We start from the raw sequence: 18,532 nt of genomic DNA on the forward strand, positions 1-18,532 counted from the left end.
TATGCATATATCTACAATGCATAAATGTGATATATTTCGGTGACAACTATGATGAAGATAATCGTTTCAATACAAACTCATATATATTACCGCGTTGTAAATCAGATATAGTCGGTAAATGAAAGTCTGTATGACGTCGTCTTACTCAATAAAACCTGCAAAGAATCGACAAAATACACTTTTAAAATCTTTTGATCCGCCTCAGATCCCATAATTGACTCTTATGTCAACTTGGCAGAAGGTCGACAATCAATCATGCTCACTTGGGCCTGGCGACTGACAGGTTAAAAAATAAAAATGTCTTTTTAGAGAGAGAGAGAGAGAGAGAGAGAGAGAGAGAGAGAGAGAGAGAGAGAATGCTTATAAAGCGCAAAGAACGATATTATTATAGGCGAAGCAGTATTTTGAAAGAGAAAAGGGAGCGGGTAAGTGATATCTTCGTGAAAATATTTTGAAAGACGAAAATAGGAAATGAATAACAGCTTATTAGCTAAGACAGTAAATATTACCTCTCTCTCTCTCTCTCTCTCTCTCTCTCTTCAACACATAATATTGATCTTTCCCTTCATCTCCTGCTCGTCTAATAAATTAACCACATTACTCATCGATGTTACATTTTAAGTATGCCCTCTCTCTCTCTCTCTCTCTCTCTCTCTCTCTCTCTCTCTCTCTGCCTTCCATTCGTGAGGCTTCCAGACGCCGAAAAGGCCATGCAACCCCACCACCACTTCCATGGGCTATTTCCCTCAACCCCCAAAACAATCCCTATTCAGCACTTCAGATCTTTCCCCTCTGAACCTCACCCCAAACCCCGGGGCTAAGTTGGCTGACACGTTTGAATCATCATTACATACATCGGACCTCGCCCCCCCCCCCCAAACCCCAACCCTCCTTTAACCCCACCACGAAACCCATTATGTATAAGACCTCCCAAATCCACCCCCAACCCTCAGGACCCCTTAACCTTTCCCAATCCCCCCCCTCCCCTACTCTTGCCTCAAAACACCCCCTGTCAGCTGGTCAAAAATGACACCGTAGTTTCATTCTTATGGCCTAAGAGCAAAAGGTCGTCTATCGCTTCCTTCCAATTTTTTTTTTCTGCGAGAATACAGGACTGAACGAAAATCTAAAGGGTGGCCCATGAAACAGCAGGAGAGAGAGAGAGAGAGAGAGAGAGAGAGAGAGAGAGAGAGAGACTTCAAAATATGTATCAAAGAAGAGCGAATATTTTATGAATGGGGTCACTGCTGTGGGTGAGGATTACCCACGGGGCGGACTGCGAGAGAGAGAGAGAGAGAGAGAGAAATACACATTTCAGCCGAATTACTTGCGACAACCCCAGCGTCATTTCCCGCAATCAGATGATGAGTAGTTAAAGAAGTGTGAGTTCCTTTTCCAAGGGACCCTTTGAAGAAATATATCGGAGTCGAAAGGTCAGGTGAAAATAAAAAATAATTAGTATTTCCCTTTGCCAATCTCGTACACTTAACTGTGAGTATTATAGTTAACGACTGTTTATCGATATGCAAGAGTGGTTTATGGCATCCCCTCTCGAAGAATTCATTGAACCTTCTATTCTCAGGCGATTCTTTCTCTCTCTCTCTCTCTCTTATAAAAAAATCGGCTTTAACTTCTCTTCGGATTATTGGTTTAAGATAATTACATTTTCTGGAGAAAAGAATAATTAACCATATTACAGTGGACTCTCTCTCTCTCTCTCTCTCTCTCTCTCTCTCTCTCTCTCTGAATGCAATAACTCCCTAGTATTTGTAGAGGAAGATGGATTATTTGCATTCTCTCTCTCTCTCTCTCAATGTCATAATTCTCAAGTATTTTGTTGAGGCATGGACTATATACAAAACATCTCTCTCTCTCTCTCTCTCTCTCTCTTCTACGCCTTCTTAGACTTCTCTCTCCAGTCTGGCTCAGTCCCTTGTTATCTAAAAGCTCACAAACAACAAACAACAAACGCGGAAGTATTTCCTCGGTGGTTTGTTTTGAATCCTCAGAAAGACGCAGGTAATATGGTATAATGATATAACTATATTTCTGCTCCAGAGCAAATCTGAATGCAGAGCAAATCTGAATGCAGGATGCACAAAGCAAGCATAGCAAAAACAGTGAAGTAATGCATAAATAGCTAAGAAATTTGTAAACATTAAAATAAATATACAAACAACAAAAGAAATATGTAAACAATACAAAATAAATGCAGAGCCATGTAACCAAGTAATGAAAGCTACGTCGATAATAATGATGATCAGGCTATTAATAATAATTGTGGTTATAATCGATTATAGCGATAGGTTTAGCTCTAATGTGTTAAATAATAAATAAGAGCCTTCCATATTACATTTGAAGTCGCCTTAACATTCACAAGATAATTTCGGCAATATTTTGGATGGGATGTTAAGATCTATTATATTCTATTCCTCTTCTGCGTCACATTTTATTCCAGGTAGTTATTTGTACTTGAAAAAAAATTAAATAATTAAATAAAAAAGTATTTCCATTGCTTTCAAAAGTGATAATTTCTGAGTATACATATACATATACATACAGATATATATATATTTATATATAGATATATATAGAAGTATATTGCTTTCAAAAGCGATAATATTCTGTAGTATTATACACAAACACACACCCACACACACACACACACACACACACCACACAACATAATATATTATATTATTATAATTATATATAATATATATATAATATTATATATATACACATATATACATACACACATACAAACATACATACATACATACACACACACACACACACACACACCACACACACACACATATATATATATATATATATATATATAATATATATAGTATATATTATATATATATATAGTAAATGTCTGTGGGAGTGTGGGCGCGTGCTCCACTCTAATTAGATAATATTTACGACCGGCTCCCCTATGATAACTTATAATGTTGCTATGAATTTTGTATGAGGTGAGTGCTTATCAGTTACCTGTTAATTAAATACTTGTAAATTAAAAGTGAAGTAAAAGGGCTGGTAATTAATAAGGAAGTAATAGCATTCCAACGTCGTTGTAGATACTGCTAAGCCAAGTCATTAAATTTATTATGAGAGTGGTTTTAAACCGACGTTTTCCAAAGGATACATTTCGTTCGACGAGTGACAAGAAATCTAGTGATAAGTTATGGTATTTTACATCTGAGTTTTTTAATTCCGCTGAAATTCGGTCAGTCTACCTTACGAGGTTTATACCAAAGAAAAAAATAATATACGGTTTTCTTGATGATATAAAATTGAAATATAACGGGACTTTATCATATACGTATATTCTTCCAGGCATACGCTACGATTTCCAAGATTTACTTCAGAAAATGAACAGGAATTAATGACCCTGTAATGTCATCTAAAAAGCCTCACAGGAAGAATGAATAAAATTCACTGAAGAAACGCAGCAAAAACTACATTATTTCTCCGGTCATGTTTTCTGATGAACAAGTTAATACCAAGAGGGAAGAAATCGCGTAGAATGAAAGGAAGGAATGAATGAAACTGAGAAAACTGAAAATCCATAGTGAAACGACTAACGAAAGAACAACAGAAGAATGACTTTAAGGAAAAATAAGAAAAATAATAGGAAATCCTTTCTCCTGAACAGACAAACAGTTATTTGATAAAATGATACTTAAATCTCCTAAAGAATAAGTAAGATATTTCTATAAGACAGAAAGTAGACCATCTTAAAAAACAACAAAATAAATGCTCTAGCAACGTTTTTTCTTTTTGACAGTAACAACAATATTTAACAGTTTAGAAATGTGTATTGCATAAACATGTATTACATAAACATGTATTACATAATTATTTGAAGAACACAAATAGGAGACTGGAAAACAGCTAAACCGAAACTTCCTTTCTATATACAAGGCTAAAATCGGACCCCTAACAGACCAACCCACAGATGCTATGGGAGCTTTCTAGTTACAAGGCCAAAATCCTCGGACCACTAAAAGACCAACCAATCGAGGCTATGGGGGCTTTTGAAAACCTCTTGCCTAACTCCCGCGGGTCTGGAAGGAGCACAAACAGCAGCGGGGAGCTCTGGAAATTCGCTGGATGCGTCGTAACGAAAATGGGGAGACAAGACTGAAATATTTGTAATGCTCAAGATGGCGTGATATGGTTTCCTTTTGATCTGAACTCATCGTCAATTCCTACAGATGTCAGAAGGGCCTAGGGAAGAGAGAGAGAGAGAGAGAGAGAGAGAGAGAGAGAGAGAGAGAGAGAGAGAGAGAGAGAGAGCTATAAACAAAAAGGGGAGGAAGGAGCAGATCGTGAGAAACGACAACCAGACTGGCAGCAGGAAAAGAGACCGTAAGATTTCCACAATCTTCTTCCTTCGTGTTTCTCCAGGAAGTTGATAATCCTGGAGAGGTGCTGGATTTGATCTGTTGCATATTTTTCGTCAAATACAGTTCTCCATCTCACTCCCAATTACCCCTAGAACCAGTTACCAATTCTAAAGGGACTTTCCTCTAATGTATTTTATATTTGTTAATTGGCGTCCGTGTTCAAAGTCTCCAATTTCGTTCGTAGAAATCCAAAGCATTTTTATAATAATATTTTCGTTTCGTCCCGCATTTTTCTCTCTTGGAAGGTAAAATACAATACTATTCATTAAACGTATAGCTGTGTACATGAAAAGTACGCGAACGGCAATTAGATGGTGCTTCTGTCTTTTAAAAATACTCCAGCTCTTAAAGCTTTGTAGAGATATATTACTTGAATTTCTCGCTGGGATCATAGATGGAGCAACTGGCTGATTTACCAGAATGAGAGGATAATTTCTAGAACAATTATCCTCCCCAGGAAGAATGTTTTACTGAATAGCAAGGAAGTAAGCCACAACAATACCAGTATAAAAGATTGCTAGGCAAGTGATGAATTACATACCTAGGTACAACAGGCTGTTGTGACCAATTCAAAGGATGCACCACATAACAAACCACTCCAAAAGACTGTTTGGTTAGGTTATTTGTATGCACACCGAAGTATATTGACCCCAGCAGGATGCAAGACTATTTTGCAAGGCTTCCTATATACAAATACATACATACACACACATATATATGATTATAATCACTTTAGCAAGTGATTCATTTATCACACATACCCACAGGTTAAAAATAAAGAGCCGGAGTGTAGGTCCTGGCCGGTTTCGACTTTATTTCCAAGCCACTGACGAAGTACTGATACATAGTATTAGAAGTCACAAATATAATATTATATACTACAGAGACAGTACTGACGAACATACACACACAACAGTTTGAGACTGCAGATCCACCCATGGTCCCACAGGTGTATGTATTATGTATGCATGTGCCATAAGCAACTAATAGCTGATCTTTTAAAGGCAGTATGCAGACAAAAAGAATGCAATGCATGCTTACCTGTTTCTTGGAGGTGGCTTGCCATGTGAAATAGAGCGAATGCACGTCGGCCTTCACGGGGACTATCCAGTTCATGGCGTACTCGTTGACAACGCCCTCGCGAACATAGAACAACTCTGCCGCTAGACCTACGCCCCAAAAAAAAGAAAGAAAAAGGCATTAGATGTTTTATTGCTTGGTCTGGTTACAGATCTCTCTCTCTCTCTCTCTCTCTCTCTCTCTCTCTCTCTCTCTCTCTCTCTCTCTCTCTCTTTACCTGGATTTTAGCCTGAACCTCACGGTATGTTTGGACTTAAATTTAAACAAAATTTTCTGGACGCTTCGGTAGAAGGAATACTTTTTATTGATATAATATATTACAATATCTTTATTTTTTTTACTAATATGAATAATGTTTGTTATAACAATAATAAGTTGAGCAGCAAGTGTTTATATGTGCACGTTATATACACATATATATGTATATGTACATATAATATATACGCATACATACACACACTTATATATATATATATATATATATATATATATATATATTACACAATCACTACTCATATTAGTATAAAAAATCATATTGGAATATATGTCAGTGAAAAATTATACCTGTATCGAAGCGTCCAAATAACCTTAAATAAGTACAAACATTCCAAGAGGTTCTAGCACATACACACACACACACACAAAAAAACACACACACACACACACACACACACATACATATATATATATATATATATATATATATATATATATATATATATGCATAAAACAAAGCTAGTCCGTATTCGAGTTCGTCTGAGTTATTGTGGGTAATATCTGGGATGGTTAGTATACGAATTTATGAAACCCTCACGAATTATTTATTCTTTCAACGAAAAATATACTTAGAGAGGACAAGATTTCCTTAGCAACAAATCACGAGCTCTAAGTCGATTTCTTTGAAAACGTTAATCATCTCGGAAAGAGAAATAGATCAAAACTGCTTCCGGCTAAGACACCGGAAACAACAATAATAGTGATATCACGAACATTTTTTTAATATATTTCTGCGATGTATAAAATGATTTTCATATCGCAGTAAAACTATATTGCTTCTGCTGAAAACGTGGAGAGAGGAAAGACAAATAAAAGCGAATATCCTATTTCAAACTGTTTCTGCAAATTCCTTTGAGCAAAATATCGAATGTAGAACTGAAGGGATTTTTTTTTTTAAAGAAAGGGATAAAAACATTCAGGTTATAAAAAAAATATCTCTTTTTAACAGCAGATTGCTGAATCTTTTTTTTTCATATCCAAAAATTCTTTTCACATACAGGCTTAAAAAGGAAAACGTATCCTATTCCTAAAAGAGAAAATGCTAGAAAATTTTTCTTTTTTCATACACCATATCAGTCAAATGGCTGTGGATAACTGGTGTAGTTTCATTAGAGATATTTAAGGAAAAATAGATAGTATCATTTTCTATGAAACTGATTAAATAACATGGATAAAGTTTCTTCAGAAACTAGGAAACATGAGTTCTGATAATTTATGCACTTTGATCACCTTGGTTATAAAACGGATTTAATAGATGCCTTTCCAAGTACCTGAGGGATACAAAGCTATAACTGCTATCTTACAAGGCAGCTGAATTGATGAGTTCAGGAGATTGGTGTGTTTTCGAGTGACTGAGTTGATAACTTCATAATTCACTTTTTTTTTAACCTATAACTGGTATCTTACAAGGCAGCCGAATTGCTGAGTTCAGGAGATTGGTGTGTTTTCGAGTGACTGAACTGATAACTGTTCAAAATTCATTCTGTTTTTTTTAACCTATAAACCGGTATCTTACAAAGGCCGCTGAACTGAAATTTTTTGGAGTTCAGGGATTGGTGTGTTTTCGAGTGAATGAATTGATAACTTTTCATAATTCATTCTGTTTTTTTAACCTATAACCGGTATCTTACAAGGCAGCTGAACTGATGAGTTCAGGAAATTGGTGTGTTTTCGAGTGACTGTTCATAATTCATTGTTTTTTTTTTTGTAACTTGCACTACATAGTCACTGATATCTGACCTGTTGAAGTATAGAAAACAAGAAAGGTATAAAGTAACTTCATCTAATGCTTTTTTTTGCGTTTGATTGTACGTAATTTACGAATGAAAATAATTGACATTTTAACGTACGCGGGCAGTTACAGTTAGCTGATATCCTCGCATGCACTCATCAGGTAATAAATGATAATCCTTTATAGCCAGAAACGTAGAAACAAATTGAACGGTGCAGGGTGGGGTGGGGGAGAAGGTAGGCATAAAGGAGGGTTGGGAGAGAGGCGGTGTCGGGAGGGACAAAAGGAGTCTCTCTCTCTCTCTCTCTCTCTCTCTCTCTCTCGTTTCATTCACTTCCTCTTTATAATGGAAGCTGGCAACCCTTCACAAGGATCCTAACAAAGAATGATGTAACGTGAAAAAGGGCAAAACAATAAGATCCAATTGTGCATAAATATCAAATGCAAATGCACATACTTTTTTTACATGCATCAACGGGCATCAAAATTCACTGGAAAACGGAGTGCTTTTAAATAATATTACGCTCCTCCCTTTTAAGTCGTAAGCGTATTACGCATTGATGCAAATTCCAAGAAGACTATACCACTGTTGTTTCCTGAAGGGAATGCCAGACTTATGGGTATGCACCACGTACCTGTGTGTATGTATGTATGCATCATACATATATACATACATACACACACACACACTTATATATATATATATATATATATATATATATATATATATATTATATATATATATTATGATTATAACTTTAGCACGAGATTCATTTATCACACATATCCACATGTGAAAAATAAGAGGCGGGGTGTAGGTCCTGACCGGTTTCGACTTTATTTCCAAGCCACTGACGAAGCGCTAATACTATGTATCAGTCCTTCGTTAATGGCTTGGAAATAAAGTCGGAAACCGGTCGCGACCTACACCCCGCCTCTAATTTTTCACCTGTGGATATGTGTATATATATAAATAAAATATATATATATTATATATATATATATATATATATATATATATATATACACACAACAGCTGCACGCACCTACAGAGGCAAAAGATCCCAGAACACCACAGCCACATCTCCGACAACGCCAAGGACCCCAAAGGTATGAGCAATATAAATAAGAACACGGGGTCATCAAATCAGTTTACAACTCTCAAAGGCTTTGAAGAGCAGGGCGAGGGTCCTCTCTGTACCCTGTGCCCATATACCACATACCCTCTGGTGTGTGTGGATTTGGGAGACATTCTCTCGGGGAATGTTAACAACAGCGAGGGAACAGAGAATAGGGCACATGTTAAAAAGACCCCATGCAAGAATATGTACGCATTCTTAAAGTGTTTTTTAGGAATTTACTTTGACTTGTTCTTGTTAAATATATGATCAACAGCTGGTTATGAAGAATATTTTTCGAGAATATCTTTAGGCAATCGCTTTGACTTGTACTTGTTAAATATATCATCAACAGCTGATTATGAAGAATATTTTTCAAGAATATCTTTAGGCATTTACTTTGACTTGTAATTGTTAAATATATCATCAACAGCTAGTTATGAAGAATATTTATCAAGAATAACTTTAGGCATTTACTTTGACTTGTAATTGTTAAATATATATCATCAACAGCTGATTATGAAAACTATCTTTAGGCATTTACTTCGACTTCTTTTGTTAAGTATATTACGAAAAAGCTGATTATGAAGAATATTTTTGATTATCGATAATTCTATTCTTACCAGAAATATCTTTTTATCAACGTTTCTTTAACGACGAACTTCCAAAAATGCAGCATAAAAGGATTCGTTTCTATTTTGCATCAAAAAGCTGAATCTCCTATTAATACTATTGTAGATTCACATCAACCGGTGCATTTGACGTCTAGGCCAGTCCCTTACGAGCTCCTGATTGGCTGTTGAACAGCCAATCAAGAGCGTCGTAAGAGACTGGCCTAGACATCGGATTCACGGTTGATGTGAATCTACTATAGCAGTGTTCAAATGAGCAAGGTTGTTAAATCATTTTATGCTGCGTAGTCTATGATCGGCGTAATCAGTTAGGCACGCCATGCGCATGGTGTTGATATCTCCCTTGTGATAAAACTTCCTCATTATCTATACAGACTGGCTACGACGATCTTCTACGGTTACGTCGATACTGGCAGACCATGTTACGTCAGAGATAAGACTTCAAGCTCTTAAAAGGTGTCCGAAATGGTGTCTGCTCGCTTCATGCTATGTTACCTGGTATGTAAGATGTGTAAAGGTGAGAGAGAGAGAGAGAGAGAGAGAGAGAGAGAGAGAGAGAGAGAGAGAGAGATGTTTGTAAGGTGTGTTTATACGTTTGTACAGCTAGAGAGAGAGGTGAGAGAGAGCCGACTTTCGTTCCAATTGATTTAAGGCCTTGGCAGTATTTGATGGCATATGCCGTACCTTTTACAAACATAAAACGACTTCGGGAGGTAAAACCTATGATGAGAAAAAAAAGAAAGAAGGAAAAAAAAGTGTCGTGGGCTAGTGGTTTGTCAACTGTTTCCAGTTGGCGCGAGTTCGAATCGCACATAGGAAAGGATTCTTCAACCCTCTCCTTCTCCACATTCGAGGAGTCCAGCTCAGACAGAAATCGAAACGCCAGTATGATGATCCAAGCGAAAGAGCGGACCTGATTCGTACTGCATCTAATTGCGCAAATTGGTCTAATTGCAAGAGACGAGGTATCCTGTTTTTTTTGTTTTTTCTTTGCAAGGGGATCTGATTGGGAAGACGATGAAATCGCTCCGGAGTTCAAATCTAATTACGGTGATTAGAAGGAACATAAAGAAAATCCTGTTTTGTCTAATAGAGGACAATTTGCAAAAAAAAAAAATAATAAATAAAAATAAAAATACAAAAAACAAAAAATAAAAACAAAAAATATTAATAAGAGAAAGAGGTAAGATTAATCTCAATACACAGCGAAATAGCAATCAAATCATATCCTAGTTGATGACTGAGTGGATAAGGTCACTGTGTCAACACACGTGAAACTACAAGGCAAGTAGGTTCGAATGCTGATTAGGGAAGATGTGGCTTTATTTCTGATTGCATACAGAAGTATCATGTGGGAAACTGACAATTTATATATATATATATATATATATATATATATATATATTATATATATATATATATATATATGTATGCATGTATATGTATGTGTATATATATATATACGTATATATATATATGTATATGTATATATTTTATATATATATATATATATATATATATATATATATATATGTATATATATATATATATATATATATATATATATATATATATATATATAAGCCCATACAACGCCAAAATATAGAGGGAAAATACTATACTTCAGAGACTGATGAGAGAGAAAGCAGTCTCTGAATTATAGTATTTTCATTCTATATTTTGGCGTTTTTATGGGCTCCTTTTATTAGATGGAATTTCTGTTGTAACAGAACACTTTTACCAGTCGTATATATATATATATATATATATATATATATATATATGTGTGGTTATATGTGTATGTATATATATATATAATATATATATATATTATAAATATATAAATATATATATATATATATATATATATATATATATGTATATCTGTATCTATGTATGTAGTATATATATATATATATATATATATATATATATATATATATATATATATATGTTATATATGTATGTATATATATATAATATATATATATATATATATATATATATATATATATATATTTATATATACATATATATAATGAACACAAGATCACATGCTTCACAGAAATAAATTTCTGGCTCACACCCAGGGGCGAGAAAATATGTAGGCAAGTTCCTTTGCATCCATCAAATCGCTATTATGCTTTGTGTAGTAATCAGCTGTTCGAAGGCTTTTCCCAGCATTATTTTTTTTTATCATCTTCGTTTCTGTTTATCTGTACTGTTTGGTTGATCAGGTATAAGCTTCCATAAGGCCCAGTTGGTCAGTTGGGAAAACATCATCTTCTCGAAGATTTCAATAAAGTACGCTGGAGACTTTCAATAATTAAATTAGTTTAATTATTCTCGTCAGTGGAGGCAGAAGATTCTCTGTAGCTTTTTAGATTGATCTGAATAAATTTACAGAAAATGAAACACATAACTAGACAGATGGACCAAGAATTATTTTTGCAATTTTTTTTTGGGGGAGAGGGGTGATTCTCGTCATTGGAGGCAGAAGATTCTCTGTAGCTTTTTAACGTCATTTGAATAAATTTACAGAAAATGAGACACATAACATAGACAGAGATGGATGGATGGATAGACAGATACCTGTCCTGAACCTGAAACCAATTTGTGTAATACCAACCTAAAAATGTTTGCATCCATTTTATTTCTCGTTTTCCAATTTTCCACATCTCGGGTCGGGCATCCAGACTGAAACGTGTACCATTCATAGATTAACATTTCCATCCATAACCGGATGATACATATCGACTATAACACGGACATCGAAACATCAAAGCGAAATTTTATATGTATATTTTTTTTCCTTTTATTTATCACATCTAAACGCGCGGCGGCCACTCAAAACGAGCGTTCAATTATCTGAAATGTATTTCCAACGACCGTATTGAATATCAAAAGAAATCGTCAATCGAATAAATTCCGAATAAATTCACCCATGATGAAGCTCAGAGCATCAAAATGCTAATGACCATAATTATGTGCGATCCGTTTCATATAGTATTGACGGAGGAGGAGGAGGAGGAGGAGGAGGAGGAGGAGGAGGAGGAGGAGGATGGTGAGGAAGGGGGGGAGGGGGGGGGGAATCTAAAACGATCTCTATGTAGCTCAATTATAAGGCAACTATCTGTCTGCTTGTCCTCCTGCCCAATCTAACTGGAAAGGAAAAAGTGCGCATAGAAAAATCGCCCTCGTGGACCGATAACCGATGGCTTATTTCCCTCTGCAGCGTCAGTCGCAACTTCATCTTTATCAAAGGTTTCTTGGCATGGGTTTGGGGGGGTAGGGTAGGGTAGGGTAGGGGTCCCGTGGGAGGCTTTTGGGAGGAGGGTTTGGCATAAACGCCATTAGGTGTACGTACTCAAAGGGTCCTTTCAGCCTAACAAGTTTATGCAAATAGGTTGTATTACAAATTATTGGTAGGGACTCTGCAAAATGCACTGCATCGAGCCAGATGGCACTATTGGTGGATATAGGTGTGTGTGTGTGTGTGTGTGTGTGAGTAGCAGTTCAAGAATGGCGGAGGACGTGGAGTGAAACACTGATTGGAGAGAAAGTAAAATATGTTAAGTTTTCGTTCTGAATTATTGGGCTGAGTGAGTTTTTAAAACGACAGGCATAATGACATCACAAGTACTCACAATGACAGAAATGGTGGCACAAAGATGAGAGAAAACTTATACTTCATTCGAAATAAAAATGACAACTATAATAGTAATAATAACAATTAATAATAGTATTTTATTTTATTTAATTGCTGCTACAATGCCATTCAGCTTAAAGTAAAATTTTTCTATTCTTCTGATGTTGTCTTTTCCCAAAAGAAGAAAAAGACAACATCAGAAGATTAGCAAAAGATTACTTTAAGCTGAATGGCTTTGTAGCAGCAATTAAACTCAATAAAATATGCTTAAATGAAGGGTTACTACCAATAATAATAATAATAATAATAATAATAATAATAATAATAATAATAATAATAATACAGAATTGAAGGGGATAGCTGAATCACCCTCAATACTATATGTTTGAAAGAGGGTCTACTGCCTAAATAATAATAATAATAATAATAATAATATAATATAATAATAAAAAAAAAATAAATAAAAAAATAAAAAAAAATCAATCCAGGGAAAGAATCACTTTAGACAATAAAAGCCGTGCAAAAAAAAAAAAAAAAAAGTATTTTCCCATTTTACAACTAAAACTAAAACTCCCTGTGAATAAGATGCAAAAAGTGCGATCGCTAAAAGGGATCGTGGCAAAGCAAACACACTCGCTCACTAAGAAAAACAGATACATAAGAGTTAATACAACAATCCTCTAGGCCTACGAGAAATTAGATCTGCGAGGCGGCAGGGAAAAGTCACCCTTATAAATCTAGTTCTCTGAAGCCAATTTTCCTTGTCGTGAACGCCAGTCTCCGTTAACAGCTGCTGCAAAAAACCTAAGTAAGAACGTTATGGAATACGATGTAAATTTCGGTATTAAACCGCACAGCAGATTAGCCAGTTGATGGTTGAAGATCTCTCTCTCTCTCTCTCTCTCTCTCTCTCTCTCTCTCTCTCAGCTTAGAGACTGAAAGCCCCTTTTAGTGTGCTAATGAATCGAACGACAGAAGTTACCATTTCCAATGTTGTCTTCAGTTATTCGAAAACTTTGGTTCCTCTCTCTCTCTCTCTCTCGTTTGGACCGAGAAAAGACATACTGCATGTTGAGGCAGATAGACTAAATGCTCTCTCTCTCTCTCTCTCTCTCTCTCTCTCTCTCTCTCTCTCTCTCTCACACACACACACAGTGCTCAGTGCCATGATTCCTTTGTACAGGCAGATGGACTAAATACATTCTCTCTCTCTCTCTCTCTCTCTCTCTCTTTCTCTCAGTGTCATGATTTCCTTGTACTTTGTAGAGGCACATGGACTAAATGCATTCTCTCTCTCTCTCTCTCTCTCTCTCTCTCTCTCTCTCTCTCTCGTTTTGACCGAGAAAGGACATACTGCATGAACATCCTAAAAACTCATACATGATAAAACGTGAAGCCGTGTTTCCTCTCTCTCACTTATCCTGGAATTAATGGTGATGCACCACCCTCCTACATCGTTGAATTATGCAAGACTTGGGAGAATTCAAAATCAAGGAATGGAGAGAGAGAGAGAGAGAGAGAGAGAGAGTCTTCATCGCCATCTTTCAGGGATTTAATATTAGAATATTAGCAGGGGATAAGAGAGCAATGAATTAGCACACTGGAATTGGAATATAAAATTTAGGCCAAAGGCCAAGCGCTTGGACTTATGAGATCATTCAGGACTTATGAGCTCATTCTGGAATTATGAGCTCATTCAGCTGAAAGGGAAATTGAGAGCTGAAAAGGTTTGAAAGGTGTATCAGGAGGAAAACCTCAAAGCAGCTGCACTAAGGAACATTTGTTAGGAGAGGGTGGAAAGTAAGATGGAAGCAAGAGAATATGAATGGATGTACAGTAAAAGGAAAGAAAAGGGGTTGCAGCTACGGGCCGAAGGGACGCTTCAAAGAACCTTAAAAGTAATGCCTACGGGGCAATGAATTATATGTTTATTATCCTTTATCTCTTCAAAGATGCTGACGCAAAAAATTCTTGGAGATTGCTGTCTATTTCTGTGGATGTTACTTCATCATCTTTCCTATGATGTTAAGACATGAATCGCTTGCATGAATGTTATACACAGCCATTGACTCTTATTGATTTTTCGTGCAGTTATTTACTATAACTAACAATGCTATATGAATGAAGAGCCAGAAATATGTCTCTTCTATTGAGCAATTTACTATTTTTTTTTTTTTTAATATCTTCGAATTTACAAAACGAGTAAAAAACTGACCATAGTGTATGTGGGTAAGCTAAAAACAAACTCATTCGGAAAAGAAAAAAAAAAAAAAGAAAAAAGGGTGACAATCAATTATAGGGAAACTTTGCATAAAACAAAACAAAAGAATTCAGCATTAAAAGATCATGTTGATTCATATCTTACCAAATCTCTCTCTCTCTCTCTCTCTCTCTCTCTCTCTCTCTCTCTCTCTCTCTCTCTCTCTTTCTCTTTTACATTTTTTAATATTAAAGTTTCTGATCTTTCTAACAGCCTTCCAGATCATTAAAACGACCAACTTTATTTACAGTATGAAGTTATCGTAACGTTTCCATGGATTTAGCTTTTAAATGCCTTTAAACATTTTCTTTAAGTGTTTCCTGAAAATGTGAACTAAAATTACGTCTCTTGAGAGCAGCCTTTCATAACAGTTCAAATTGGGGAACTGAACTCCTCTAAGGGAAAAGATAAAAAAAACTGTACAGTATGGAACAGTTCTTGAGGACATAGAACATACATTAAAACTATATAAGCACACGCAGAAGAAATTTTCTTATCTTCAAAAAAAAAAAAAAAAAAAAAAACTTGAAAAAATTAAGGCAAACGGAATGATGAGAAAAGAAAAAAACTGAAAAAAAAACCCTTATTGAAATACCTGTCCCCTCCAGTGCCAAATGCCGTGACCGCAAGAATAAACATTGGCACTCCGAAGTATGTCTTTAATGTCTTTTGTGTTTTACCACCTGGGCGAAGAGAGGATTTGGCACTTGCCCCTACACTCCATTACCGGCAACCACTCTTATTTACGAGCGATACGGCTTCTGTTTTATAATTCATTCTTGTCAAGGGGGTTTCTTTAATCTAGGTCGGTTTTATTGGTAGTGGGAGGATGATGGGGTAGGAGAGTGGAGATGGGGGGGGGGAGGAGGCAGAGAAATCGAGAGAGAGCAAGAATACCAGTAGAGTGGTCGATGTAGGGAATTAACACGTTGAGAGAGAGAGAAAAAAAGAAAGGAGAGGGAGAAAGTTAATGAGGTTTAAATCTGTAGCGTGAATGGCGTCAGTTAAACGTAGATTCGACTTTACTTATAGAGAGAGAGAGAGAGAGAGAGAGAGAGAGAGAGAGTACAGGTAACAAGGGTACTCAGCAGAAAGCATTTATCTGTCGCGGCTGCAGTAACGAGTTAATTGTACCTGTCTGAATGGATACATATGGCTTTCTTTGTATAATTTGGGGCCAACTTACTTTCCAACATGGTTTCCATAGCAACAAATCATCAAATATTCGTCAATGAGCACCAGATAATAGTCATCTAGAGGTACTCACCCCAGTGAGCATGTTCATCCATGTTACCCAAATCCGTTCATCCGAATTCATACACATGCAGCTCATCCATTCTGAACGTATGTTGTTAATGCACCCACGTACGCAGACCAAAGTAAAATCAAAATAAAGATAAAAATAAAAATAAATTACGTAATAGCAACTTGACTGACTGAGTAATAAGATAAATATAAAAAAGTCATGACAGTTATACAAGACAAGACACACGTAGCCAGAATGTATACACATGAAAAAAAAGACTGTTGGTTGACATATATCCATCTTAACCTTCATTATGTCAGAGAGAGAGAGAGAGAGAGAGAGAAGAGAGAGAGAGAGAGAGTTGCATTTTTAGGTCCCCTCTGCCTCCTACAAAAGTAGACAAGGAATCATGGCACTGAGAGAGATCCGATCGAAGGATAGACGAGAGTGCAATATCTTTTCCTTGGCCTCTACAAAGTACAAGGGAATCATGGCACTGAGAGAGAGGAGAAGAGAGAGAAGAGGAAGGAGAGAGAGAGAGAGAGAATGCATTTAGTCCATCTGCCTACAAAGTACAAAGGAATCATGGCACTGAGCACTGTGAGAGAGAGAGAGAGAGAGAGCGAGAGAGAAGAGAGAGAGAGAGAGAGAGAGAATTTTCCCTGCTGACATGCACATCACCGTGATAGAGCGAGAGTGATTATAACAAAGCAAACGAGTACGTCACGTCAAAAGAATAATGCCGAAAGTTTTATCAACAGTGTCTTTTTTTTTTTTTCCTTACCTGAAGTGAACCTTCAGAGGACGAGTCACTGGATAAATCATTCGTCACTTTATTGGAACTTGAACCATGGCCAAATTTAAGACGTCAGATCCTAAAAGTAATTCGTCTTAGACGGACAGACGTTTAAATCATCGGGGCCGAATAGAGATGACATAACCTCACTAAGATTAGATGTCACGAACCACTTCAGAAAGAGTAAACATCTACCTTAGGGATGGCATCAATTTCTTTTTCGGAGCGTCAATGGAGAGACACCCGCTATTCACGTAAACAGTTTTAGGACCAGGTTTTTAGTCGAATGCTGCTGGACGCAGCACAGAGTTACAAAGAGTTACAAGGATTAGGGTGTCTCAAAGACTTGTTAGTCCATCCGAGGAGATATCGTGCGCTCACTCATCTGTAGGAGGAGGTTTTACTGTGCATTCACAGTGCCCTAATGATTTTGTCTAGCTTTCTTTTAAACTCTTCCATACTGTTGCTGTTAACAACTTCTGGTTGCAGTTCATTCCACGTGTCACATATCTTGAATGAGAGAGAGAGAGAGAGAGAGAGAGAGAGAGAGAGAGAGAGAGAGAGAGAGCCGAAAAATACAGCTTTTGAAACTGCTACTGAATTAAATGAGAGAGAGAGAGCCGAAAAATACAGATTCTGGCACCGCTACTGAACTAAAAGAGAGAGAGAGAGAGAGAGAGAGAGAGAGAGAGAGAGAGAGAGAGAGAGAGATCAGCACTCCTACAAAATGTGGACCTATATATATTTACCATTATAATTGCAGACAGGAGAACTTCCATGAAATACTCCTCACCCTTCGAACGTTGCTCTCTCTCTCTCTCTCTCTGTGCAACACAAGGGAGCTAATATTCCTTTCGCTGCTGCGAGACAAGTCGGAGCACATCAAACGACTGCCCGAATAATACCCCTCTGCTTGAAGGCAAAGTATGATGCAAAGCTCCTTAAATCGTTGCGCATTTTTTTGAACTGGCAACTCAGCTGACCTTCTGGGGGTTGGGGGGTGCAGGGTTAGTCGAAATGGTACGATGTCAAGGAGGGGGGAGGGTTTGGTGAAAGTGGGGGGGTAATGCCTCCCTTTGACATCAGTATCTCGTAAATCATGTTTGCTAAGGAGATGGATTATATAACGTATTAGAAAATTCAAGTTGAAATGAAACCCAACTCGTAGAGCAAATTTTCAAAAGTATTCTATATGTTTCCAGCTGACCGATGCCAATTTTGTCGATATTTTCACTTCAAGTACGTCATGATATTCTTTTACAGTTCTCTCTCTCTCTCTCTCTCTCTCTCTCTCTCTCTCTCTCTCCAATTCATCCCTTTTGTTC

General features: G+C 36.6%; 1 protein-coding gene across 1 annotated transcript in view; it reads right to left on the minus strand.

Moving 5' to 3' along the window:
• LOC135215728 (tyrosine-protein kinase RYK-like) overlaps positions 1–16,454 on the minus strand; it is a 34,905-nt gene extending 18,451 nt beyond the window's left edge. Inside the window, exons 1-2 of the mRNA XM_064250684.1 lie at positions 16,433–16,454; positions 5,460–5,587 (exon numbers count right to left, since the gene is read on the minus strand). Of these exons, the coding sequence (XP_064106754.1) occupies positions 5,460–5,587; positions 16,433–16,454 (150 nt within the window). The remainder of the gene's footprint in view (positions 1–5,459; positions 5,588–16,432) is intronic.
• Between the last annotated feature and the right edge of the window lie 2,078 nt (positions 16,455–18,532).

This window comes from Macrobrachium nipponense, chromosome 5 (genome assembly GCF_015104395.2).
Source record: "Macrobrachium nipponense isolate FS-2020 chromosome 5, ASM1510439v2, whole genome shotgun sequence".
Classification (NCBI taxonomy): Eukaryota; Metazoa; Arthropoda; class Malacostraca; order Decapoda; family Palaemonidae; genus Macrobrachium; species Macrobrachium nipponense.